We start from the raw sequence: 27,317 nt of genomic DNA, 5'->3' as shown, positions 1-27,317 counted from the left end.
GTATTAATTTTAATTTTTAAATGGTATTCAGAATTCTGAATACAGATTGGCGAATCCCTAGTAGAAACAGCATGTAGTCAGTGCAGTTCACACCACAACACCTCCCCACACAATTGTTTTTTTTTTTAAATATCAAACAGGTGCAAGCTAATTGAATCTGTCGCTCAAGCAAGGACGTTTGCAAAGGTGAGTGCCTCGAGTTTCAGATTGAATCAAAGTTTTGCAAAAGCACAAAATTAAAGGTCAGTACATTACCATGAATGAACATCATCTTCGGGCAGTCTTTAAGGATCAGGTCGGTGATTCCACAATTGGTCAGAGTGATTCCCACCAAGTTCTTGCTCTTCAGGGACAAAACCTGAAAAAGGTGTGGAATGGTATGTGTAATAACGAGGAAGATGTTTGGTTACATTATGTATGTTGGATGTTCTTATACTTGTGATTCTTACTGTCCTCTCGCAGAAGCAATAAAATCTATTATGTCAAATCATTTAATATGCTTGTATACACTCTGTCACACAAGACCTGATATGTCAGTCACCACATTGGTGGAAGATGAAGAGAAGGGTGGGGCCACAGCCACAAGTGTCTCTATTGGTGGGCGATATAGCTATATTTTTAATGACAATGGTTTGGTAATTGTTTGATTTTATTTATACTCAATGTAATACATCATATAATTTAAATCACACTTCCACATGTCCAAAAGGTGTATGAAGAGGCAAAGCTTATTTAATCCTAGCCTCTGTATTTACCGTAATTTGCAATGCAACTGTTGAATCAATCTGACGTCAAAAACGATCATACTAGCTCCTTCGGGCAGTCTACGTGCTAAAAGGCAAGAGGCCCATAGAGGGCGCATGTGTGACATGTTTTCGAGCCACAGACCGCCTGCAGAGGTTCTTTGTCATGTCAAACTCTACGGGTGCTTGTGTTTTTTTTTCAGGTTTCAAGACAAACTTTGTACTGTACATCATCGCGTGTCGTCCTATGACCAACATGTGTCTCTCTTATAAAATGTACATTTCTTCATACCTTGCAGACTTGTATGTGTGTTGTGCACCACATCTGCACCCCACATACAGTATGTGATCAGTACGGCCACCGCACGTTCATACATTTCATCCATCCTCCATCAAATCTTACTCCTTCGTGGTCACCACAGCAATGTTATCCACAAACAAAAAAATGCATCAATTTGGGGAATGCTAAAAAATCGTTCATCCAGTTGTGACCTAGGCTTAAATAACTACATTGATCAAATTATGACCAAAAGAACGTGTCAAAGTGTTGGATGGTACCTGTTCATGGTCATCTTCTGTAACCGGGTCTGAAGTACTGGTTGATTTGTCAGCCATTCTTTTCCTCCTTGACGTTACACGAGGCCTGGCTCTTGAAAGATCTAGCCATAGAGATACTGTGTGTTAAAATTCATTGCAAGAAACATCTTTTTGTGGTTTTTATTCATGGAAATCATTTCCTTCATTGCGTTCTTGAAAACACCTGCACAAAAGCACATTTCTATCTTCATTTGTCCAGTAATGATGATGTACTAGAATGTCGACAAGAAAGGACACCAACTTTCAAAATTCAAATTTTCTGTCAGGGATTCACATGGTCCTGCCCTCCTGATGGCTCACGCTAAGAAGCTTTCTCTTCTTGAACATGGTTGGATTGTCAAGCTGCATAAACAAGGCCTCTTGTGCAGGTGCAGGAGTGTATACAGCGAAAAAGGCTAGCTCAGAAGAAGTGGTGAGGAGAGGACTGAAGACAGTAGACAGGAATACAGAGAGATGAATCGTTAGGTGAAAGTAGATGTGGTAAAGGCCAAACAAGAGGTCTATGATGACTTGTACTCTAAGTTGAACAGTAAGGAGGGAAAGATGGATCTTTACAGGTTGGCAAGACAGAGAGACAGAGACAGGAATAACGTGCAGCAGGTTAGGGTGGTCAAAGGTAGGAATGGAAGTGTACTGACAGATGCCAGTCGTGTGATGGGAAGATGGAAAGAGCATTTTGAAGAGTTGATGAATGAGGAAAACAAGAGAGAAGGAAACGTAGCAGAGGTGTCTGCTGTGGACAAGGAAGTAGCAAAGATTGGTAAGGGGGAAGTGAGAAGAGCATTGAAAAGAATGAAGAGTGGGCAAGGCACTTGGTCCTGATGGTATACCTGTGGAGGTATGGAAGTGTCTGGGAGAGGTAGCAGTAATCTGCTGGGTTGTTCAATAGGATATTAGGTGGTGAGAAGATGCCTCAGGAATGGAGAATGTGTTGGTGCCCATTTTTAAGAACAAGGGTGATGTGCAGAGCTGTGGCAACTACAGAGGTATAAAGCTAATGAGCCATACAATTAAGTTATGGGAAAAAGTAGTTAAGCTAAACTAAGGGCAGATGTCAGCATTTGTGAGCAGCAGTATGGTTTCATAGTCTAATAATTTCAATTAGACTATAATAATAACATATATATAATAATATTATGTATGACGTAGGCAGGCAGGATGGAACGGGTGGAGAAAAGTGTCAGGCGTGATGTGTGATAGAAGAGTTTCAGCTAAAATGAAAGGAAAGGTATACAAAACAGCGCTGAGACCAGCCATGTTTGGTCGAGAGACAGTGCCACTGAAGAAAAGACAAGATCAGGAACGAATCTATTAGAGGGACATTACATGTTAGAGGCCTTGGAGATAAAGAGAGAGAGACCAGACTGAGATGGTTTGGACATGTCCAGAGGAGAAATAGTGAATATATTGGTAGAAGGATGCTGCCAGGTAGGAGGAGTAGAGGAAGACCAAAGAGGAGGTTTACGGATGTAGTGAAGGAGGACATGACAGTAGTTGGTGTGACAGACAGATGTGGAATACAGGGTTGGATGGAGGCGGTTGGTTTGCTGTGGCGACCCCTGAAGGAAAAAGCTGAAAGAGAAAGTAGAAGAATCCAGACTGTTGATTCAAAATGTGCAAAAGCTAAATTCTAGCTATTTTTCAACTGGTCTTAAGATTTCGATTAGGTCTGTATCCCATTTCTCATACTGTACATATTTCAAGTTAGGGACAGTGTGCCTAAAATGAGATGAGAATGGTTTTGCATGCTGCAGCTATTTGTACTCAAAACAAAAATAATAATAATCAAAAATAATCATTACCTTCCATCACCCACATAAAAAGAAACACGATAAACCAGGTGTCAAAACTGCAGCCCAAGGGCAATTTTTGGCCCGCAGCTTGTCCTGGGTTCTTTCTAATGAAATATATTACTAGATATTTATCTTAACTTGCTTTGTCACCTATAATACATAGCTTATACAATATACTGAACTACAGTGGATTGCTTTTAGCATGTACACGTCAAAGGAGCAACCCCATTCTTAAAATTTTCTGTAATTATTTGCCAGTAGATTGCAATTTCATTTTTTTAAAATCATATTGTAATATTAAATAATAAAAATTGTGGGAGAAAAAAGTTGTTCTCTTTATGCACCAAAAATATACAGACACAGAGGCCAAACCGTAGCCCAAATACAGAGCTAAGGACCATACTATGGGCTACCTGTACCGTTGCACCCCGAGCATCCAGCAAGATAATTATGTGGTGGACGTTTACTGCCACCTTGTGATTGCAGTGAGTAATACTACATGAAGAGTTTGAGCAGTTGTTAAGACTTCTGTTTCTAGAATAGATGCTTTTTCACTATCATTCATATCAATGAACATTACCTGTCTCAGGTACCAGACAGACAGCAGATGTGCGAGTGCAAGACCGGGTCAAAGGTCGTCTGGGTATGGCGTCCTCATTTCTGTCCAGACCTCGCTTAGAACTTGACCGATGAGCAACAGGGAGTGGTCGTCTGTTCCCCCGACACACCAGTTGCCGTGAAGTCTGATTTGAAGAAGAACAAACGGGTTCCAGATGTTCTGCATTAGCAGTACCAGAGGTGTGCCTTAATCCAGCTTCCCTTATGCCACCGTTGCAACTCTCAGTAGTTCTACAACTTTGCCCAGCTGTATCCACGGATGTGGTTTCTCTGTGCGTAGTCCTACTACCCACCCCCTCATGTCTGGGTCCAACCCCGCCCACACATTCAGTCGCCGGTGTCTCTGCCGCCCCACAGACACCAGGACCCCTCAGTGTGCCAGTGTCTGCTCTTGCAGAGCTCTCCCCTCCTTCAGTGTTGACTCCTTTGCTGCTAGTTTTACAGCTGTTATCAGAAGCCGCCTTCATGTCCGCTTTGATCTGTTCACTGGTCACCTGACAGCTCTTTTCACAGCTGCCCTGTGACGCGGAAGGCTTCCCATCACCATTCACTGTCTGTGTTGCAGGCACGTTGGCGCTCCTCCGCAGAGGAGTCTTCCCTTTACCTAGAAACACATCTACAGATGTATTCAAGTCATACATGATTTTCTACAATATACAGCATTAACATACACAAATAATGTCACATACACACAGGAAATAATTACATTACATCGCCTTTACTCCCTTACAAAACAAAAGAAGAATCCAGAATTTGATGGTATTATGGTATGGTTTATTTAAACAGGGTGCTGTTATCCTATTTACTGTGTGTGAGTTCCCCTCTCTCTAAACGGCTGTATGGTACATCATTACCATGTTTATTGGTTCACACGGGTGACATGATACAAAACCCTGCCATGGCACGTAATTACTATTGGCATTGTAGTCCATTTTATCGCTGAGTTAGTGTATACATAATCAGAAAAATAACCATGTGTCGCTGGAGATATATGTTTTCTTTGCCACAGAGGTGTAACAGAAAATTAAGAGGGGAGATTCATGTCAACTGACTGATGTCATATGACATCGACAAAATGACGTTTACCATGTGGGTGACACATGCTGACCAAGGTTGCACAACATCGCAGACCTCAGAGAAACATCCTGAAAGCAGAATGTTTCCACCGTATGTTTGACAGTAGAGATGATTTTCTTGGATTGGTGTTCAACCATTTCCTTGCCGAGTCTACTTGATACATTTAAAGAGCTCAATTTTGGTGTCATCCGAACTCATCACAATCTCCCAAGCTTTGTGTGAGTCATTCAGTAGTACTTATTATAACCATGGATTCTTTGGGTTATTTATGCCAGCACACAAATGACAATACAGGCATCCCTTTCGTGGTGGCTTTTGTTACATTCAGTGTATTTTTTTTCTACTATTGTGTATTTATTCTACTACCCTTTCTTCCAAACGCCCGCTCCACTTTTCTCCGGGGACTCCGGCTTCCTCCAACATTCCAAAAACATGCTAGGTTAATTGGCGTCTCCAAGTTGTCCATAGGTATGAATGTGAGTGTGAATGGTTGTTTGTCTATATGTGCCCTGTGATTGGCTGGAGACCAGTCCAGAGTGTACCCCGCCTCTCGCCCAAAGACAGCTGAGATAGGCTCCAGCACCCCCCGTGACCCTCAGGTAGAAAATGAATGAATGACCAGCAAAATTTTGTGATATTGTGACAGGCCTAAATGTATTAGACTAACATGCAGTTTCTGTTTTTAGTAAGAGAACACATGGAGAGCATACGGACAAGGAAGGGTGCATTCTAAATAATATATTGTTAGAATATTTTGTTTCCCAGAAATCCGTTACAACAACAAATTACCTGAAGTCATATACACACCTTCTGTAGAAGAAATAGCTTGCTGTGAACAGGAAGCTGGAGTTAATCTTGCAGTAAGGCCTTCCTCCTCCTCACTGTCCGAATCAGAGGGGACCAGTGGGGGCTTTGGAATGGCAACACCAGGTGGTCTACACTGCTGGACCAAGCCACTGGGCCCTGGGGAAATACACAATGACTTGTTTATTTATTATTGCATGACCAAATGACTAGTGATGTCATTGGCTTAGGTTTTTATTGTGTTACCTCGATTTCAGCTGTTTTTTTTAATGTCTCTTTATTATATCTTTGATGGTTGTTAAACTCAATGCTAACTAGTAGTAGAACATGCACTGTGTATAATGGATTCTACGTAATCTAGTTGAAATGCTATTGAATCTATGAACAGAAATATGAATGAATCGTATAATGATCGTTATTATATTGCGTTTCTGTTTGACTAATTCACAAGTGTGAATTAGTCAAAACTTGTGCACCCTGTAAACCTTTTAACTTAAATATTGATGCATGTTTTCTTTTGGGGTTTTTTGCACAGCGTGGTTTTGCAACTTAAGTAAAAGCTGTGGTTTAGGTTTATTAATTCATTGCTTTTTGACTTGCTGTTTAATTGTTCTATTCTATTTTGTTCCATACCGCTTTTCCAAAACATTCATAATATACCATTTAAATGTAATCTTTGTTTGTCTGCTTAATTCACACTGGTTAGACTGCCTCAATAACTATTTGTTTTGCGTGCAGTGAAATTGTATATATTGTATATACAGTGCATCCGGAAAGTATTCACAGCGCTTCACTTTTTCCACATTTTGTCATGTTACAGCCTCATTCCAAATTGTATTAATTTAATCTTTTACCTCAAAATTCTACACAAAATACTCCATTATGACAATGTGAAAGTTTTTTTTTTTTACATGTTTTGAATTTATTAAAAATAGAAAACAAAAAAATCACATTTACATAAGTATTCACAGCCTTTGCCATGAAGCTCAAAATTGAGCTCAGGTGCATCTTTTTTCCACTGATCATCCTTGAGATCTTTCTACAGCTCAATTGGAGTCCACCTGCAGTAAATTCAGTTGATTGGACATGATTTGGAAATATAATAACTGTCTATATAAGGTCCCACAGTTGACTGTGCATGTCAGAGCACAAACACCAAGCATGAAGTCAAAAGAACTGTCTGTAGACCTGCGAGACAGGATTGTCTTGAGGCACAAATCTGGGGAAGGATACAGAAAAATTTCTGCTGCTTTCTAAACTGAGCGATCGGGGAAGAAGGGCCTTAGTCAGGGAGGTGACCAAGGCCCCGATGGTCACTCTGTCAGAGCTCCAGCGTTCCTCTGTGAAGAGAGGAGAGCCTTCCAGAAGGACAACCATCTCTGCAGCAATCCACCAATCAGGCCTGTATGGTAGAGTGGCCAGACGAAAGCCACTCCTTAGTAAAAGGAACATGGCAGCCCGTCTGGAATTTGCCAAAAAGCACCTGAATGACTCTCAGACCATGAGAAACAAAATTCTCTGGTCTGATGAGACAAAGATTGAACTCTTTGGTGTGAATGCCAGGCGCCATGTTTGGAGGAAACCAGGCCCTGCTCATCACCAGGCCAATACCATCCCTACAGTGAAGCATGGTGGTGGCAGCATCATGCTGTGGGGATGTTTTTCAGCAGCAGGAACTGGCAGACTAGTCACGATAGAAGGAAAAATGAATGCAGCAATATATAGAGATATCCTGGATGAAAACCTGCTCCAGAGCGCTCTTGTCCTGCTGAAAAATGAACCTTCGCCCCAGCCTGAGGTCAACGACCCGAAGCACACAGCCAAGATCTCAAAAGATTGGCTTCAGAACCACTCCGTGAATGTCCTGGAGTGGCCCAGCCAGAGTCCAGACTTGAATCCGATCGAACATCTCTGGAGAGATCTGAAAATGGCTGTGCACAGACGTCTCCCATCCAACCTGATGGAGCTTGAGACTTATTGCAAAGAAGAATGGGCAAAACTGCCTAAAGATAGGTGTGCTAAACTTGTGGGATCATATTCAAAAAGACTTGAGGCTGTAATTGCTGCCAAAGGTGGATCAACAAAGTATTAAGCAAAGGCTGTGAATACTAATTTTGTGTAGAATTTTGAGGTAAGAGATTAATTTAATACAGTTTGGAATGAGGCTGTAACATGACAAAATGTAGAAAAAGTGAAGCGCTGTGAATACTTTCCGGATGCACTGTATAGTGCTGAAGGTGCTGAAACAGAGCACAGAATAGACACACCTCCTGCTAGTTTGGAGGTGGGAGACAAGGATAAAAATGATCAAGTTCATTTTCATTTATTGTTGATCCCGGTCTTGCCCAAGACACTTTTTTTCCAAAACGAAAATCAAAAAGCCTAAAAACAAAGTCTTTCTGGTGATAGAGGAGAGTCTCAAGTTTCTTTACATAGTGTCAATGTTTATGTAGTAGTAAAACTCAATATTCTGTGGGTCTTTAAAGATCGGCAAAAATGCCCAGAAACTCTGGCAGTATGGAGCACTTTTCTCTGAATAATGCTGTCAGTCAATTGGTTAAATAGCAAAGAAAATAAGTAATAACATCAATAAGTAAACATCAATCCATAGTAACTTACATTAAATACAAAAAAATGCATATAACTTGACTTTTTATATTATACAAACTGCAGATTTCCATTTATGCCGGAAAAATGTCATACCTGCTTGCTCTTCGTCATCCTCAGGAGGTTGTGGTGAAGCATTAGGACGGCTGGGCCCAGTGACATCATCAGCTACCACCCGTTCTGCTCCTTTCACTTCCATCCCAACGTTCTCCTCCTCATCCTCTACACCATTGACATCTGCTGGTGCTGTGAGGAGAAAACACTGAATCATGTTTTTAGGGCTTAAAGTAAAAAAAAATCCTGAGCCTGACACCCCCCCCACAATTTTTTTTAAAGTAAATAAATAAATAAAAATACTACATATAATAACTAAAATATCATTGTGAACATGACCCCCCCCCCACACACACACTTAACCCCCCACTAACTTAAATGTACCAAATACCACCCAGAAGTGCATACAAGTCTACACAAGTTCCCAAGCCTGACTTACTTAAGCGTTTAAATCCAATGTGAATGTTACACTGTCAACAGCCTTAACGTTAGCAAGCTAATGCTAACAGAGGCAACGGGGGAACACCCAACCGCAGAATAAATAGCAACTAAATGCAGCCCAACGGAATAATCTCTCGGTCAAACTCCGCTATTACTGATAGTAGAAAACAGCATATGAAATCCAGTTGAGGTGAAAGGTAGTACGTTTACAAAGCGAAATACGGATACAACCAAGTTCAGCCTCCTCCGTCGCAGCGACTTGTGAGTGGCAGACAGACTGCTCTGTCTCCACCCCCGACTGCTGAACACCAGTCACTTATTGGCTGATCCGGGCATGCACTGCGGTCTCACAAGAAACACAGCCCTCTCACATGTTTGAATTGTTCCCGAATACAAAAGTTTTAAAAGTATTTGTGTGAATTAATATTCGTTAAAGTCATTATTCGTGCCATTCCGAATACTGTATTCGGCTCCACCTTTATAGCATACACTAGCTTCTTGGAGCAGAGCACACAAAAACATACACCTTTCTCCAAGTTGTTTTGAACGCAGCATAATCGGAGGATTGGACAGTAGCGGTTTGGGGGGGCAGCAATAGCTGCATTCAGAGCCCTACCGCATGGCTACAATGTCTGTGTTTGTCTGGGTCCAGCAGATTCTTATTTTTTTTTTCGTTGGTCATATTGAAACACAGTGCAGTGCCGGAATACTTTAAGCCCTGTGTTGTCAATGCTAACTTTCATTGGAACCTCGGACACAAACTTTAACTAATTTTTGCACTTATACGACAACCAACTATACTGAAATGTAACTTGTATATAAGTTTCCAGATGTTTTATGGTAGTCAAAGTATTTTTTATGCCGAATTATTTTGAATGATAAATAACAAGGGGCCCCTGTACAGTACAATAAATAAGCATGTAAAACTACCATTGTGCTGCTGCCTTTGGTTGTTGTTAACAGGTGGAGGGGGAGAAGGAGGTAGGTTCGCTTCATTGTGGTGGTGGTTGTTGTTGTTGTTGTCGTTGTTGGCGTTCTGGTTGCTGACAAGTGCAGAAGAGACACCAATACCAGTTCCTGCACTTAGGCCCACTCTGGCACAGCCCTGGCACAACAACAAATCAAGAAGACATTATAACCCCTATTATGTTATTCCTCCAATGTCTTTACTCATTCCATTCAACATAAAGGGACATTTTAAAACAAAGCCAATGCTTAAATGTATTTACCTGCACGTTTTCTGAATGACAGATTACCTACAGTACATAACTGGTTCATTTGTGCTTGACAAACAATTTTCGACTTGGCAAAAACTTGTTTCTGATACCTGATCTGATAAATTGCTCTACATTTGACCAATGTAGAGCAATAACTTTTCCTTTAAAAATAACAGTAAAAAAAGTCAAAGAAATTATACTCTGCTGTATGTTATGCTACATACTATACTATGCACTATTGCTAAGCTAATGTTGAACCACTGTGAGTCACACTAATTTCAATGAAGCAAACTGGTTACCTTGGGTGGTTCTCGAAACATCTGGTCCAGGCATATAAACTCTAAACTGGGTAATGCTTCTATGAACTGGGAGAAGGACTCCAGTTTGATAGCGTGACAGCGAACCAGTGTCAGATCAACCAGTCGGTTCCATCTGGATTGATCTGAGAACACAAAATGCAGCATAAATTGACTTACCAACTAATTGATATGAATTACCGATGATAAAGTACATCTTCAGTCCACCCTGAACATGACAAGTCATGTGAAATTCTATGGTGCCTTTTATCGTGCTGGCGTCTGGCGATGACATCACAGACAGGTAGACTAAATCCTGTAACGTTTAACGTCTTAATCATTAAAAGTACATTAAAAAGCCTGCCGTGCCTAAATCGAATGCATTATTTCCTAGTATCGATTGATGACCTTTTAAACAATATTAGATATACACACGTGGACAAAATTGTTGGTAACCCTTGGCTAAAGAAAGAAAATCCCACAATTCTCACTGAAATCACTTGAAACTTACAAAAGTAACAACAAATAAAAATGTATTGAGAATTAAACAATCAAAATCAGCCATCACTTTTGAATTGTTGATTAACATAATTATTTAAAAAACAAGTTAATGAAACAGGCCTGGACAAAAATTATGTTACCCATAACTTAATATTTTGTTGCACAACCTTTTGAGAAATCACTTGCAATTAAACGATTTCTGTAAGTGCCAATGAGCCTTCTGCACCTGTCAACTACTCGGGAGCAAACTGCTCCAGTTGTCTCAGGTTAGGCTTCTCCTTATGGCATGTTTCAGCTACTTCCACAGATGTTCAATGGGATTCAGATCTGGGCTCATAGAGGACCACTTCAGAATAGCCCAACGCGTTTCTCTTAACCATTCTTGGGTGCTTTTGGCTGTGCTTTGGATCGTTGTGCTGTTGAAAGATCCATGGCCTGCGACCAAGCTTTCTGACACTAGGCAGCACATTTCTCTCCAGAATGCCTTGATAGTCTTGAGATTTTATTGTACCTTGCACAACTTCAAGACACCCTGTGCCAGATACAGCAAAGCAGCCCCAAAACATAACTGAGCCGCTTCCATGTTTCACCGTAGGGACAGTGTTCTTTTCTTAGAAGGCTTGATTTTTCAGTCTATGAAGATACAGTTGATGTGCCTGACCAAAAAAGCTCCAATTTTGACTCATCTGTCCATAGAACATTCTCCCAGAAGCTCTGTGGCTTGTCAACATGCATTTTCGCAAATTCCAGTCTAGCTTTCAACAGTGGTGTCCTCCTCAGTCGTCTCCCATGAAGTCTCCCTTTGACTCAAACAACGACCAATGGTGCGATCTGACACTGATGTACCTTGGCCTTGGAGTTCCTCTTTAATTTCTTTGGAGGTTCTGGGCTTTTTGGGTACAATTCCAACTATCCGTCTCTTCAATTTGTCATCAATTTTCCTCTTGCGTCCACGTCCAGGGAGGTTGGCTACTGTCCCCTGGGCCTTAGACTTCTGAGTAATATGTCCCATTCTTGTCACAGGAACTTCCAAGCTGCTTACAAATGGTCTTATAGCCTTTACCTTTCAGATGTTTGGGACAATTCTTGTCTCCGCTTTCTGTTGTCCATGTCCAGTGTGGTAACACACCTTGTCACCAAATAGCACAGTGACTATTTGTCACAGTTTAAATAGGCAGACTGACTGATGAGTTTGAAGACACCTATGATGTCAATTAAAGGACACACTAGAGATAATCATGTGACTCTGCTCAAATTGTTTTCAATCTTTTGAAGAGGTGCCATCATTTTTGTCCAGGCATGTTATAAATAATTACGTTAATCAAACATTCAAAAGTGATGGCTGATTTTGATTGTTTAATTTTCAATACATTTTTATTTATTGTTACTTTTGTAAATTTCAAGTGATTTCAGTGAGAACTGTGGGATTTTCTTTCTTTAACTGAGGGGTACCAACAATTTTGTCCACGTGTGTAAGTCGTCCGGAACGGCAAATACAGATGGATGTAGTTTGATCATACAAATATCGTTACACCCCAAAGAAATGCCATTCAATATTACTCAATTGGTTTGTTACCTATAAAACACAAAGCTTATGTACCTTATAGCACAATATACTGACCTACATTGGATTGCTTTTAGCATCTGTAAACAAAAATGTGGCCCCCACATCCTTCCATTCTTCTCTATGCCATATCATTTTTTTTCTATTTTTTTTTAAAGAATTGTGTTTATTGGATAATTACCTGCAAGTATTTTACAAATTACATCTCCATGCTTTATTTTTTTTTAATGAAAACTGGGCAAATCCCGTAGCCCATATACCAAGGTGTACCGTTACTGTACCGTTACTCCCCCAAATATGACAATAACATACATACACAGTGTACTGTGTATAAGTGAAGTGTGTAAAGTAACAGTGATCACCTGTAATCCAGTGGTGGGGGTTATGAAGGTGAGGACAGTTGTAGATGAGGAGGTATTTTATATTAGAGAAAACCTCATTCACCACTTTGATTCCAATATCTGTGATGATTCCTGGGTTCTCTACCACATCAGCAAGACCATTCTTCACCAGCTCCGAATGACTCATCTTGCCTACATTCCAACAGATGCAAAAACATGACACTATGTTCACCCACTGGATGCGACTTCTCTCATGTTGTTATGATAAAAAGTGTTTTTAATTTCAGGTCAAGCTTATAGAAATAATCTAAGATGTCTGCATGGATATGACGGGACCAGAGTGTGAACTCACATTGTAACAGAAACTCGTCCACATATCCAAGATGAAGTGTATCAAACTGAGGAAACTCTAGTTCAGCCATTTTGAGAGCTGAGAATACTCCATCTTTAGTAAGTGATGGCTGGATACGGAGCTCATGAAGCCTGTTGGAACACAGTCAATATTTCATCACAATTCCCTTACACCCATATTTACAGTTAAGGGACTTAATACTGTGTCTAAAATATACAGTGAGAATAAAAAGTATTTGATCCTTTGCTGATTTTGTTTAAAGAATATATTTTAACTTATTTGTATTTCACTGAGGGAAATAAGTATGGGACCCACTAGCAAAAAGCACTTGGTGCAACTTTGGTGGCATAGCCTTTGTTTGCAAGAACAGCGGTCGTTTGTTGTAGTTAACCACAAGGTTAGCTCACACACCAGGGGGAATCTTGGCTCACTCTTCTTTGCAGATGCTCTCTAAATTACATGTTTCCACCTCCATGCTTGACAGTGGGCACAGTATTCTTGGGGTCATATGCAGCATTTTTTTCCTCCACACATGACGGGTTGAGTTTAAGCCAAATAGTTCAATTTTGGTCTCGTCTGACCACAGCACCTTCTCCCAATCACTTTGTGCACCTTTGAGTTGACCATTGGCATACTTAAGGCGGGGCTCCACACGTGCCTTGTTAAGCGGGGGTACCTTTCAGAGACTGCGCGATTTTACTCCATTGCACCAAGTGTTGCCAATTGTTTTCCTGGTGACTGCGGTCCCAGCTGCCTTGAGGCCATTCACTAATTCCTGCTGAGTGGTTGCAGGACTATTTCCCACAGTTCTTATGCTCATTGCCACCCCACAAGGTGAAATCTTCTGTGGAGCACCAGACCGAGGTCTATTGATGGTCATGTTATTCATTCATTCACTTCCGCTTATCCATAGTTTTCTCATAATTGCAACAATGGTTGTTACATTAATACCCAGCATCTTGCTAATGTTTTTGTAGCCCATTCCAGATTTATGCAGGTCAACAATCCTGTCTCTGAGGTCCTGAGAGAGCTCTTTGGTCTTACGCATGTTGGAGAGTTTGGAATCTGTCTGATTCTGTGAACAGGTGTATTTCATACATATGATTAGTAAGACTTTTTGGTGATTCGTAAGGGTTATGACTGATTGGTCACTCCCAATTCAGTTAACAAATTGATTGGCAGTGTCTACCTGGTCTGTAAAAGCCAGAATTTATAATGCATACTTGAGGATGATCAAATACTAATCTCAATGAAATACTAATGAATTAAAATATTTCTGGATATTCTTTTGTATATTTTGTCTCTCCATGTTAGAATACATCTACCATTAAAAGTATAGAATGATCATGTCTTTATTAGTAGGCAAACAAAATCAGCTAGGGATAATCAGCTAGGGATCAAATACTTTTTACTCTCCCTGTATTTCTGTCTCCTCTTTTAGCTGGACTGTAAAGGCATGAAAAGCACCTGCGAGCAGCAGTGATGACAAGGTAACCCAAGTCCACTTCCAAGGCATTTTTACAGGCTCCAAACACAATGGTATGGAGGTTCCGAAATCCTCCTGCAATGACAAAGCAATACGCTTTAATCCATCTCAGAAGAGACCCAGAGCTCTTTTCCTGTTGGTGGTGTCACTCTAGTGCACAGTGTGTACATGATATACTGTACAGCGGCATGAGCAACAATAAACACATCAATGATATCTTATTCAGGGCTTTTTTGACAGATGTGCGGGGGAACAATGACTTATCAGCTAGTTTTTTTGTGAAGACTGTCTTTCTTGTGCATCTCATTCATTTATTCATCTTGACCAAGTTTACTATTTGTTGTATGAAAATAATGACAATCCTTACATTTACTCAGCCCTAGTTGGCAAACGTACAATGTTCTTTGCAAACATTTAATATGTGGGGTGTAGTACACCATCATTCCAAGATCATTCTGTATGTACTGTACCTCGGTTTTAAGAACATGGTTCGATTCGGTACAGTCAAGCAAAAAAATAAAAGCCTTTATCTGACGCTCACTATTATATTTGTGGAACTTTCATATAATTTGTGAAAATGAAATACAGCCACATATTTAGATGCTTCTTCAGCACACACTTCATATTTGACTTGGTCCACTAGGAAAACTAAGATAGGACTTCTCAAATCTGGACTGGAATAACCTTGGGAGTTGATAAGAACAGTCTGTGCTTTGTGAAACCTTTATTCTATTTGTGAAAATCTAATGATGGCATATTTCTCAGATTTTTCCAGCCCTCATGGACATTAGAACTGGTTTACTTTGAAAACCACTAGAGCTAGACATCAAATTAAAAGTGTGTGTTTTTTTTAAATTCCTATTCATAGATTAAAAAAAAATAACTGACTAATTAATGAATTATTAAAATAATCATTAGTTGCAGCACTAATAACACAAAAACAGAGGACAAATGAGCACCCAGTATATGACGCTTTTGTTGAAACCTTGTTGAAGCAAAAACATGTTTTGTTTGCCCACATTGTATCATGTTAAAAAAAAAAAGAACACATTAGGTATGCCCAGGGGTGCAATGTGTTGACTGTACATACACTCATCATGGGATTGAAATGCTTAATAATTCTGGCCAATGACTTCATTCTGGCTTCAATTTTAAAAACATGAATTGGGTGCACCATTTGACCCCTGATCTAGAGTATGTACACATTTTAAGACTTTTTAGACCTTTTTGAGACATCTAAATGGCAAAAGACGCAGCCAACAGCAATATGACTTAATGGGAAAAAAATGTAGTTCAAATCAAAGCTGAAAACACTTCAACTGTGCATTTGACAATTGAAAGTATTTTATCTGCAGTAATTACTAAAAATATATGTTTTGTTTTGACCAAAATATGGTAAAATAGTGTAGGCATTACATGTTATCATGAATGTACCTGTTACTACATAATTTAAGCATGTATCTAAAACCATAAGATCATGTTGGAGGTTTTTAATAGTGATCTTTGTCGGTGGCATAGGATGAGAGCGAACCGGCATGTTTGATGGCGAAATTGACATGAACATGGAGGAAGCAAGTGCAAGTGGAGCTTGGGCTCAGGTGCGTGCTTTAATTGTATCGTCTGAGTGTTATTGTTGTTAAATAGTAGAATAAAGTTCAACTAAACTCACTGTTTTGCTTCTGTCATCTTTTATTGTAGACGGCTTACTCCTAGGAGGTTGGTACATACAGTAATTCACCCCTCAACTATTCAAGTTGAGGGTGTTGCTGTCTGAACAGTTCAGGCAGTAGGAAGAAGCATTTTGTTGTAGAAAGAAATAATTCATAGCAAGTATGAACATAGCGTCTGTTACAATAGGATTGTAACGTAGGAACCTTTAACAGGTTGCAGAGGGAACAATTCAAGGGCAACACATTACAAAAGATAAAATAATTATTTGCCCTAATATGTGTAAACTTCTGACTGGAAGGGAATAAAAGTTGTTCAACAAGCTGAAATGAAAGACTGAATTATGGCCAACCAACATCTATCTCTCACCTGATCTCCAGCTGTCCTCCACCACATGTTGGATGAGACCTCCAAGGAAGGGAACTCTCACCAGCTCAAGCTGCTCGAGATTTCGGGCTGAAGCTAAACCAGTAACCAAGGGAACATATTTGAGGGAGTTGGTTGGACCTGCACAGTTCCGCATGACAAAGGATCTCAAGCTCACACAGAGGAAATCTTTAAATGGCTGAGGTTTGGTGAGACGGACCCACTTCAAGTAAAGGTGGCGCAGCATGGACACACAAGGTATCTCTGGGACATTTACACCTGCAACCGGCAAAGCAAATATGAAACCAACACACTAATGCAACTATGAGATTTGTCAGATGACAGGTGAAACAGTGTGGCATTCCTTATGATGCTGGTTTCTTCACAAATGTGTGCACTCACCGAGACTTTTTGTACTCAAAATGGATCAGTCAAAACCATCATTGTAATGTATACAGTAAATAACATTAAAACAACAATGGTGGAGCATAAGGAGTGTGTATATGTGGTAAGCCCATTTTTTTGGTAAGTCATTTTTTCCACATGACTGCATAGGCCAAATTTTGAAGCCATATATACATACAAAAACATATCTAGAACACCGTTGTCCTATTATAGCATTGTATTGTGTTGAGCTACAGTACAAAAAGGCTGACTCACCCACAAGGTGCAGGGTCTGGATTTTTGCAGTGATGGGAATGCTTAGTTTGTTCTCAGGAGGAATTGGAAACGCCCCATTACGGTTGCGGAATTTTCCGAGGATATGAACCTGGGGCATATAGTTCCAAACTGCTTCCACCAGCTCCAGGTGGGATGTCTCAACACCCTGAAAGACAAATTCATTGTCATGATTTCATTGTACTACTTTAGCTTTGTTCATGCTGTTGAAACCTTTTTTTTTTAATCTCACTCTCTCTTGCGCCATTGTCATATTGTAATACAGCCGAAAAATATTGTGATATATGCTAAGGTCAAGAGGAGGCCCACTCTGTGACGTCACAAAGGAACAGTTGTGAAACATCTGAAACAGAGCGTTTTGAGCCATCCAACCGTCTTTCAGGGCTCACTTCCAAATGTGCAAACCTTGTTATCTGAAAATTTAGCATGGTTTAACACGAAAATAAACAATTCTAAACTACATTTATAGGTCAGAAAAATGGAAAATGCATAATAGGCCCCCTCATTAAAAAAAGCAGGTATTATCCTGTGTAGGCATGATATACCTACATGCATGAAATGCTATACATGAAAATGCCACACTTTCAAAACCACAAAAATTTTGCCTCATACTGTTTCTGCTACATCACAAGGGGAAGTGCAGCGTGACCACCACGTGGCAATTTTCTGACAGTCAATAGAAAAATTGTTGTGTAAATGTACAGTGCATCCGGAAAGTATTCACAGCGCTTCACTTTTTCCACATTTTGTCATGTTACAGCCTCATTCCAAATTGTATTAATTTAATCTCTTACCTCAAAATTCTACACAAAATACTCCATTATGACAATGTGGAAAAGTTTTTTTTTTAACTTTTTTTGAATTTATTAAAAATAGAAAACTAAGAAATCACATTTACATAAGTATTCACAGCCTTTGCCATGAAGCTCAAAATTGAGCTCAGGTGCATCTTTTTTCCACTGATCATCCTTGAGATCTTTCTACAGCTTAATTGGAGTCCACCTGCAGTAAATTCAGTTGATTGGACATGATTTGGAAATATAATAACTGTCTATATAAGGTCCCACAGTTGACTGTGCATGTCAGAGCACAAACACCAAGCATGAAGTCAAAAGAACTGTCTGTAGACCTGCGAGACAGGATTGTCTTGAGGCACAAATCTGGGGAAGGATACAGAAAAATTTCTGCTGCTTTGAAGGTCCCAATGAGCACAGTGGCCTCCATTATTCGTAAATGGAAGACGTTTGGAACCACCAGGACTCTTCCTAGAGCTGGCCGGCCTTCTAAACTGAGCGATCGGGGAAGAAGGGCCTTAGTCAGGGAGGTGACCAAGGCCCCGATGGTCACTCTGTCAGAGCTCCAGCGTTCCTCTGTGGAGAGAGGAGAGCCTTCCAGAAGGACAACCATCTCTGCAGCAATCCACCAATCAGGCCTGTATGGTAGAGTGGCCAGACGAAAGCCATCAGACCAGAGAATTTTGTTTCTCATGGTCTGAGAGTCATTCAGGTGCTTTTCGGCAAATTCCAGACGGGCTGCCATGTTCCTTTTACTAAGGAGTGGCTTTCGTCTGGCCACTCTACCATACAGGTAGAGTTTCTTGGCTCATCGTTGTGCATTGTTTGACTTCCTTACTCAATCTCTTACTCAGTTTGATTCCACATACTGAAATGCTATGGCTTTTTAACATAGTCCTAGCATATAAAGTGTCTTCCCTGAGAACATATTTCTCCTCTCTTGTAGAGAAGTATGGGATGACATTTTTAGGTATTTGGTTATTTTTAGCCTTGTGCATTATTTTTAGCTGTTTGAATCAGCAAGTTTAAGTATTTGTGATTTTGGAAATAAAATATTTGACTAAGGTTATGATACAGAATCTCATACAGACCTATGCTTAAAATCCTGTCTAGTTGTAACTGATACATGGCTCAATCATCTCTAAGTTATTCTCTATAAGACTAGATAGACAAGCTTTGACTGGCATCAGTTATACTGCTACTCACCAGAAGACTAGGACAGGCTTGCAATGCCTCCAGGACACCAGGTATACTGAAAGCCTCATAGCCTCGGATTCGTCTCCTTTCAAGGTGTCGGGGGTGGAGGCCATACAGCTGCTCGAGGTCGGGCATCTTTTTCAGAAGCAGCAAAAAGCTGCTATCTGTAAAGCCTGAAGCAGAAAAAAGTCAGTCTTTTCTCATGATGCTATTATTTTATTAGTTTTACTAATGACTTTTATATATACACTGTATGTACTGTATACAATTACGGTTGGGCATCTGGTTATTGTGAGAAACTCATGGCAATTAATGAGTCATTCATAAAAAGGTCCTATCATAACAAAAAAAAAACATAAATATTTCATCCAAGAACTTTGGTTAGCAACCTCATTTCAACCATGCAACCTTTTTATGACCTAACCTGTGAAAAGAATCAGAATCGAGATATACAGTATAATCCACTATGACCTACCTACATTGGCTGAGAAATTGTGTTGTATTGTTATCATTCAAAGATCATTGTGTCATGTCAAATTTGAGCTACTAATGGTACTCAAGTGTAGTATACCTGTTTGAGGCATACTATATTAGCCATCAATTCGCTTAATGTGCCTTCATTCATATTCATGTCTGCTTGACAACTGCTAGCACTTGATAACTCCACAAAGGCTAAATAAGAGGCTCCTTTGTGTGAGCCAATGCGCACAGACACATGCAGAGTGAACCCTCTTTCTGTTTACCACAGAAAGATGGAGCGGACGCGCATACACTTCTGTCAAGTTATTGAGGGCTCATAATTACCGACCTGTTTTTTTTTTTTTTAAATCATTCCATAAATCAATATATCCATTATCGTTACAGGCTAATTGTGATAATTGTTATTCATTTACCCGAGGGCATATATTCCCACCAGCGACCAGCACAAAGATCCACCACTTTGATCACTCGCAAGTAGAGGGTTACAGCTTCCCTCAACTTCCTAGAGAGACACTCCATACAGATGATGTCCTTCATGGGAAGGTACCTACAAAATAAATCATGTCAATAAACAAGGATGAAGAACAAAAACAATCATGGAGTGCAGCTCTCTGTAGATGATGTTGGAATTGTAATGTGGTTGATGTGTTCAGGTCAGAATAAAGAATAAAGAGCGGCAGACTGTGTGACTCTTTGGGGGCGCTATTGTGGCTCTGTCATTAACAGAGGGATGTGGCTTTACATGATGTGCATGTGTTAAAACTAATTTGACAGCCCTAGTTATTTTGACTAGATTTACATTTTTTTTCATTGATTTCATTAAATTTAATATGCAATAACTTGCAGTGATACCTCTTACAGCGCTGTGAAGGCATCATAAAAGCTTGAAATAAACATAGGGAATCACTTATTTCTTTTACCATCCTGCACTGACTAGTTGACGAAAGTGTATTTGAACAAATTCGATGAAAGTGTATTTTGATTGCTTGATTTGCTTCTAACAAATGTTGACTTCAATCCATTCAATCTATCAGTTCCAAATGTGAAGTGTATACAATGGAGCACTCACAAGAAGAAAGGAATAGATGTGACAAAAACAGTAGCATCTGTTAGTAGCAAAAGTGCAAATAGAATCATCATATTCATGGAATCATAGAACTGATATCGGACTCCTACCTGAATATATGACAGAGAACTTCATGGGACAGTTCGTTGATGCAGTCTTTTGGCTCATTTGGCCTCTGTCCAACTTCTCCTCTACCAGTAACCCCTGAAGATTGGAGTTTAGAGGTCTTCCTCCTCGGGCCCATTTCTTCCACTTTACTTTTAAGTCTCAAAGCATTTAATTTAATTCCTTCCACATCGTGATCATTTCTCAGGCATGACTTCAAGTTCTACAATCCAAATCACGGACAAAAAGTAAAAAAGTGAAGGTAAAGCACACTGAACACCCTATGAAATAACATTTTGAAAAAGCAACATTCAACAGCACATTCAAGGTTTTAAAAACATATCATTGGATTGGAGGTGCCACCCATTATTACAATTATTGGATTTAAACATTGCAAAATATTGACACAGTTGAATCAAGAAAGTCAAAGACAAATAGTTTTTATTTGACATTAATTAGAACCTTTTACACTAACTTTACCAGCGGTGTGTGTGCTTCATGTGATAGTGAATTAAATGTCCATTTAGTAAATTCAAAATTCCTTACATTTTTTATGCCTCACCTCATTGGAAAATTTTGTGCAGTAATTGAAAAAGTAGATGTAGCCTGGAAAAGTTTTGTAATGGAATGTCAACCTCAGCACACATTGCTACATCTTCCAAATCTGTAATGTCTGAGCCCGTCAGAACACACAGCATGTTGTGTACTTGGACTATATAGACATTATTTTGGTTGTGCTACCTTTTTCCATTATTTCGTAATCAACAGTAGAACATAGTTCAGTTCTCAACCAAAAAGAAGAAAAAGGGCTTTTTGTGAAAAGATACATTTCATGCATGACTTTCACTTTGGCGCAAATTAGTAGGTCAGGTAGGTCGGGTGACAAAAGGAGGCTCGACATTTTAGACTTTCACTTTAAGTGTTTTGCAAAGTTCTCAGTTCATGTTCTGTTAGTTAAGTAAAAACAAAATGTAAGTAGATTACTTATTAGCTATTCAATAGCTGCCCTAAAACAAATGATGGGCAAAATAATAGTCATAGCCCCTAGTTCCAAACTGTATATGCATTTACATAAAATTTGATGTAGTTATTTTCTTATTTCTTACGTTTTCCTGTTAAACATTGTAAGTGGACGCCTTTACTTATTTTATATAGACTCTTATTTTGTAATGTGCTGTGTTTTTTGTGAAGTGGCGGAGTGGCACCAGAAAGCTTTTATTCGGAAGCCGAGCTTCCACGTTATGTCCACAGTTACAGTCTGTCTGGAATGAACAATAAATATCTTCTGGAGGTTTGACGCTCATCACTTGTGTGACTCCAACACGCAATGGAAACACCGCTCGTTATGGGCCCGGGTGGAGTTAGCCGTGACGACGGCCAAAGTTTTACCGCAAAGTATTACACGGAGCTTCGACACGTGAAGTCAGTCAACCCAGAGATAAGTCAACGACGAAAATATCAAGAGGAATATCATGAAGTATTACACGAAGGAAAGAGCTAAGAATTAAACTGAACAAAAGACTACATGAAAGTTTGAAGTGTCCAAAATGGAGACCAGAGGAGCGTTGGCAGTACCGGCGCCGCAGCTCATTTTCAACAAAAAAGAAGAGAAGTATGATTTTTGGGAAACAAAATTGCTTGGTCACTTGCACATCCTAAATTTGAAGGAAACTATCTTGCATGCACCCAGTGGAGCTAATGAAGAGCTATTAGCAGAAGACAGAAGGAAGAATGCTGACTGCTATGCCAAGCTAATCAGACTGATTGATGATAAAAGCTTGTCACTGATTCGACATGAAGCTGCAGATGATTGAAGAAAAGCCCTCAAAATATTGAAAGAACATTATTCTGGGAGAAGCAAGCCAAGAATATTAACCCTATACACGTCATTGACCAAGATAAAGATGGACAATGAAAGTGTCACAGACTATATAATAAGAGCGGAAAATCCAGAGAAACCATGAGTGACAGACTACTGATAGCCATGATACTTGGTGGGCTACCAAACTCCTTCAAGCCACTCGCAGTCCATGTAACACAAAATGAGAACGATGTTACATTTCCTGAGAGAGAAGACTAATCGGAGCAGATAAAAAGCACAGAAATTTCAGACAACATAATGAAAACAAATGTGCACCGCAAACCAAATACGACGTGACATGCTTCAAGTGTGGACTAAAAGGCCACAAAGCGAGACAATTTACTCGAAAAGCGTGGTGCAGCTACTGCCAAAGCCGGACACACAAAGAATCCCTGTGCAAGAAAAGGGGGGAACGAGACAATGTCAGAAAGGTTGCTGAAGGAGAGCAAGAAGGTAGTGAAGACCATCTCTTCAAAGTGAAACACACAAAAAGTGAAAGACCAAAAAACAATGTAAAAATGAAAGGCATCATGGTGGATGGTGGAGCAACATCAACAAGTTCAAGAGTTTTGATGACACGTTTCAGCCGGAGACCCATTCAGTGGAGTTGGCAGATGGAACACAGCGCAGCGGAATAGCTCAACGCAGAGGAACAGCAGTGATTCATCTCTTGGACAACGGCGGACGACGTTTAACAACAGTTGAGCAAGATATAGACAAGGTTAAAGCGTGCCATGACATACAAACCTGGCATGAAATTATGGGACATTGCAATTATGAGGACATACAGAAATTGCAAGGTGTTGTGAAATGTATGAAGATAAAGGGGAGTGTGGTCAGACCAGATCAGATATGTGACGTGTGCACACAGGAAAGTTCACACAAAGTAGAAACAGGGAGCCAGACAGAAAAGCTTCAAAGCCCTTACAGTTAGTACATACAGATCTAGCGGGTCCCATGCAAACTCAGAGCATAGAAGGTCACAAATATGGTCAGTCCTTTACGAATGACTACTCGGGTACCATGTATGTGTACTTCCTTAAATCCAAAAGTGACAGTACATGCCACAAAAAGGTTCCTTACAGAGAAGCTCCTTATGGAGAAGTTAAGTGCGTCCGTTCAGAGAACGGCACTGAGTTTACGAACAGCGAGTTTCAAGAATTGTTGACAAAATATAGAATAAGGCGTGAAAAGTGTGCACCTTATTCACCTCACCAAAACGGCACAGCAGAGAGAGGTTGGCGAACTCTGCATGATATGGCGAGACGCTTACTGTTAAAGAGTAAACTTCTAGCTAAGCTGTGCAACTATGCTGTACAGACAGGAACAGATGCTACAGTAGACATACAAGAAAAACACCGTATGAGATACAGGTGTGAGACCAGATGTTTCCAAGCTTGAGAAATTTAGATCTATGTGCTTTGCCTATAAACATGAAAAAGGGAAGTTAGACGCCAGATTTGAGGAAGGAATTTTCATCGGCTAAGACAAAAACAGCCCAGCTTTCCTTGTTTATTATCCAGATGAAGAGAGAGTCCAAAAGAACAGGTTGGTGAAATTCACAACCAATACATTAAATGAAAAAGAGACTCAAACATCCGAACCATACATTGAGTTTTCAGGCTATGAGATCTTGCCAGTAACTAAAGAAAAAGCAGATGGAAACATAGAAAGAGCATCAGATCAAGAGAAAAAAAGTGAGGATCCTGCCATTACCCCAAAACAAACTCAACCAGCTCAGTTAGGAGACAGCCGTGAAAGCATGAGGAGGAATCCAAAGGTCTATAAAGAAACCAACTTATCTACAGGACTTTGAAACAGAAGAAAAGATGGACAAACTTCACACATGTATAGATTCTTGTTACAGAGCTCTGTGTGGCACTCAGACCTACAAAGACGCCATGGCTTCATCCAGCTCCAGGCAGTGGATGAGGAGATGCAGTCATTATGCAGCCAAAAGCCACTGACTATGAAGAGACATTCTCACCAACTGCTGATATGACCAGCGTGAGGATTATGATGCAAAAGGCAGCACAGGACAATCTAATCTTACATCGGATGGACGTAAAAACGGCATATTTACATGCTCCGATCGACTGTGAACCATATGTTGCACAACCAGAAGGTTATGAAAAATGTGAAGATCTTGTGTACAAGCCGCACAAATCTCTATATGGTCTCAAGCAATCCGGTAGAAATTGGAATGCTTTGTTACATGAATATTTGACAGAAAATGGTTACATACAGAACCCTGCTGATCACTGCGTGTACACAAAAGAGAAACATGAGGAAAAGGTCATCCTTATCATATGGGTTGATGATCTGATCATAGCTGCTAACAGTGACAATGTACTCACAAATGTGAAAGCAATGTCAGCTGAAAAGTTCAAAATGGAGGATTTGGGACAACTCAAACATTTTCTGGGAATAGACTTTGAACAAACAGAAGGTCAACTTGAAAGATTTGAAATGGAAAGTTGTACGCCAATGGAGACTCCTTGTGAACTAAAACTGGAATATACAGAAAACGCTGACAAAATGGCAAACTCAAGAAAGTAGAGAGAGCCTGTGGGAATATATCTGTCCACATGCACTAGACATGACTTAAGTTTCGTGATCAGTAAACTTTCTCAACATTTTGATGAACCAACCGAAGAACACTGGAACACTGTAAAACGTGTTAAGATATCTAAGACGTACAACAGAACAAGGCTTATACTTTAAAAGAAACAACCAAAGTAGACTGGGATTGAGAGTGTACAGTGATGTGGATTGGGCATCAGACAAAACAGACAGACACAGCACATCAGGTTATTGTGTCAGCCTAAGTGAAGGAAGCACTCTGATTTCATGGAAAACAAGAAAACAACCAACAGTTGCACTCCCTACCTGTGAAGCTGAATACATTGCCTTAGCAACTGCTAGCTAGACAATCAAGGCACGATAGCGCTTGCCAAAAATCCTGTAAACAGGCATCAACATCAAATACCACTTCATAAGAGAGGTCGTGAACTGTGGTAAATTGATTCTCGAATATTATCCAACTGAACAAATGGTTGCTGATGTACTGACAAGGCCACCAACAAATGAAACTGAGAATGTTTGCTCAATGAATGAATGAATGAATGAATGAATGTTTGGCATTTGGGAATGTAAATATTTTGTTAGGGCATACAGGACAATGTTTGTGTTTTCCTGCAACAAGTTAAAGTCGGTGGGGGTGTTAAACATTGTAAGTGAACGCCTTTACTTATTTTATATAGACTCTTATTTTGTAAGGTGCTGCACCAGGAAGTGACGTGGCGGAGTGGCACCAGAAAGCTGTTATTAGGAAGCCGAGCTTCCACGTTATGTCCACAGTTACAGTCTGTCTGGAATGAACAATAAATATCTTCTGGAGGTTTTACGCTCATCACTTGTGTGACTCCAACACGCAACGGAAACACCGCTGCCTAACATTTCCACTGCCGGTTCGGCCCCGCCCATAAACCTGTACCCGGCCTGGTCCCAGCGGTTTGGAACGTTAAGTGTAAACCACGGTGTGCGAAAACTCTGCATTGGGCTGCCATTTGCTTCGACCAACTGACACAAAGATATGGCTAGGATTTAATTCAAGAAAAAATACCGATTTGGAATTTCAAGGTCCATCCTTAAAAGACACCAATGTGACATTCAGCGAAATGTGGTGTGTTCTCTCTCAAATCAACATGGACTACATAGTAGCTGCTCATATTTGTAATGATTACTCAATATGTGTTTGGCGGTTTGGAGTCCTCACAAAATACCATTTGTGTCACTTTTTACCAATGTTTGGTTGAGAAGCTAACTATGAGGAAGAAAAGGCCAATGATGAGATATCAAACGTTAACACACATTCATGCATAGCAAAGCTGTGCCTTCCAAACATCAAACATCTTACCTGTCAACGTTAGCCAAAGCCACAACTTCTCGTACGACATACACGCCGTGGTCACCGCTGAGACAGTGTGGGGAATAAAACTGCACAGAGGATGTCTCGAATCCCAATAACTGTCAATGTAATTATTGTTATTTATCCAAAATCAGCCTTGGTCTTTGTCAAAGCTAGCTTACTAGTTAGCATATCCGCAGCTAAACATGCACACAGACAAAACAATGTTCACCTGTACCACGTTTACATTTTTTGATGCCAATACCTGTTTTGTTTGGATCCTTCCTGCGGCTGTATTGCTCTTCAGACATCACGTCAGCATATCAAATCCAATTAACACATGATATACACTGTTACCGCTGGCGAATTCATGCTCAACTTAACTTGCAATGCTACTTCGGACAGGGCGGACCGCGGGTGTCATTTCCTGTATGAGTGTCACGTGGCACCATCACGCCCCGCCCCTCATCAGTCAATTCTACAGGACATGTACTGCTTCGCTTATCCTGTCAACGTGCAAATGTTTTTTAGTATTATTTTGACAATTTTAGAAAAATAATCTTTATATTATAAATAATTAAAGCGACAAAGGGATGTAGTCACTGTTCCAACGCCTCAGTAAGGAAAGTAGCTATTGGCTGCCTTAGAAGTCGCAAGATGACGCCGGAATGCAGGCTATTTTTCTTGCATTTCTATCAAAC

The 27,317-nt window shown here is 40.1% G+C and overlaps 1 protein-coding gene across 5 annotated transcripts in view; it reads right to left on the bottom strand.

The window, feature by feature from the left end:
* The window catches only part of fbxo38 (F-box protein 38), a 37,582-nt gene extending 10,535 nt beyond the window's left edge, over positions 1 to 27,047 (bottom strand). Inside the window, exons 1-17 of one of the 5 annotated variants that reach the window (XM_058063497.2) lie at positions 26,882 to 27,037; positions 26,626 to 26,735; positions 20,851 to 21,068; positions 20,088 to 20,221; positions 19,204 to 19,367; positions 17,186 to 17,351; positions 16,529 to 16,804; positions 14,473 to 14,566; positions 13,006 to 13,136; positions 12,675 to 12,845; positions 10,251 to 10,393; positions 9,665 to 9,839; positions 8,336 to 8,485; positions 5,636 to 5,791; positions 3,714 to 4,367; positions 1,302 to 1,402; positions 256 to 358 (exon numbers count right to left, since the gene is read on the bottom strand). In XM_058063497.2, the coding sequence (XP_057919480.2) occupies positions 256 to 358; positions 1,302 to 1,402; positions 3,714 to 4,367; positions 5,636 to 5,791; positions 8,336 to 8,485; positions 9,665 to 9,839; positions 10,251 to 10,393; positions 12,675 to 12,845; positions 13,006 to 13,136; positions 14,473 to 14,566; positions 16,529 to 16,804; positions 17,186 to 17,351; positions 19,204 to 19,367; positions 20,088 to 20,221; positions 20,851 to 20,984 (2,752 nt within the window). In that variant the 5' untranslated portion in view covers positions 20,985 to 21,068; positions 26,626 to 26,735; positions 26,882 to 27,037. Of the gene's footprint in view, positions 1 to 255; positions 359 to 1,301; positions 1,403 to 3,713; positions 4,368 to 5,635; positions 5,792 to 8,335; positions 8,486 to 9,664; positions 9,840 to 10,250; positions 10,394 to 12,674; positions 12,846 to 13,005; positions 13,137 to 14,472; positions 14,567 to 16,528; positions 16,805 to 17,185; positions 17,352 to 19,203; positions 19,368 to 20,087; positions 20,222 to 20,850; positions 21,069 to 26,625; positions 26,736 to 26,881 lie in introns of those variants that run through there. The other 4 variants (XM_058063496.2, XM_058063500.2, XM_058063498.2 and 1 more) reach the window with 4 other exon arrangements.
* Between the last annotated feature and the right edge of the window lie 270 nt (positions 27,048 to 27,317).

This window comes from Doryrhamphus excisus, linkage group LG22, assembly GCF_037039965.1.
Source record: "Doryrhamphus excisus strain RoL-2023G ecotype Guam linkage group LG22, RoL_Dexc_Guam_v1.1, whole genome shotgun sequence".
In the NCBI taxonomy this organism is placed as follows: domain Eukaryota; kingdom Metazoa; phylum Chordata; class Actinopteri; order Syngnathiformes; family Syngnathidae; genus Doryrhamphus; species Doryrhamphus excisus.
The sequence above is the reverse complement of the archived record's forward strand: the minus strand, read 5'-3'. Positions and strand labels throughout refer to the sequence as shown.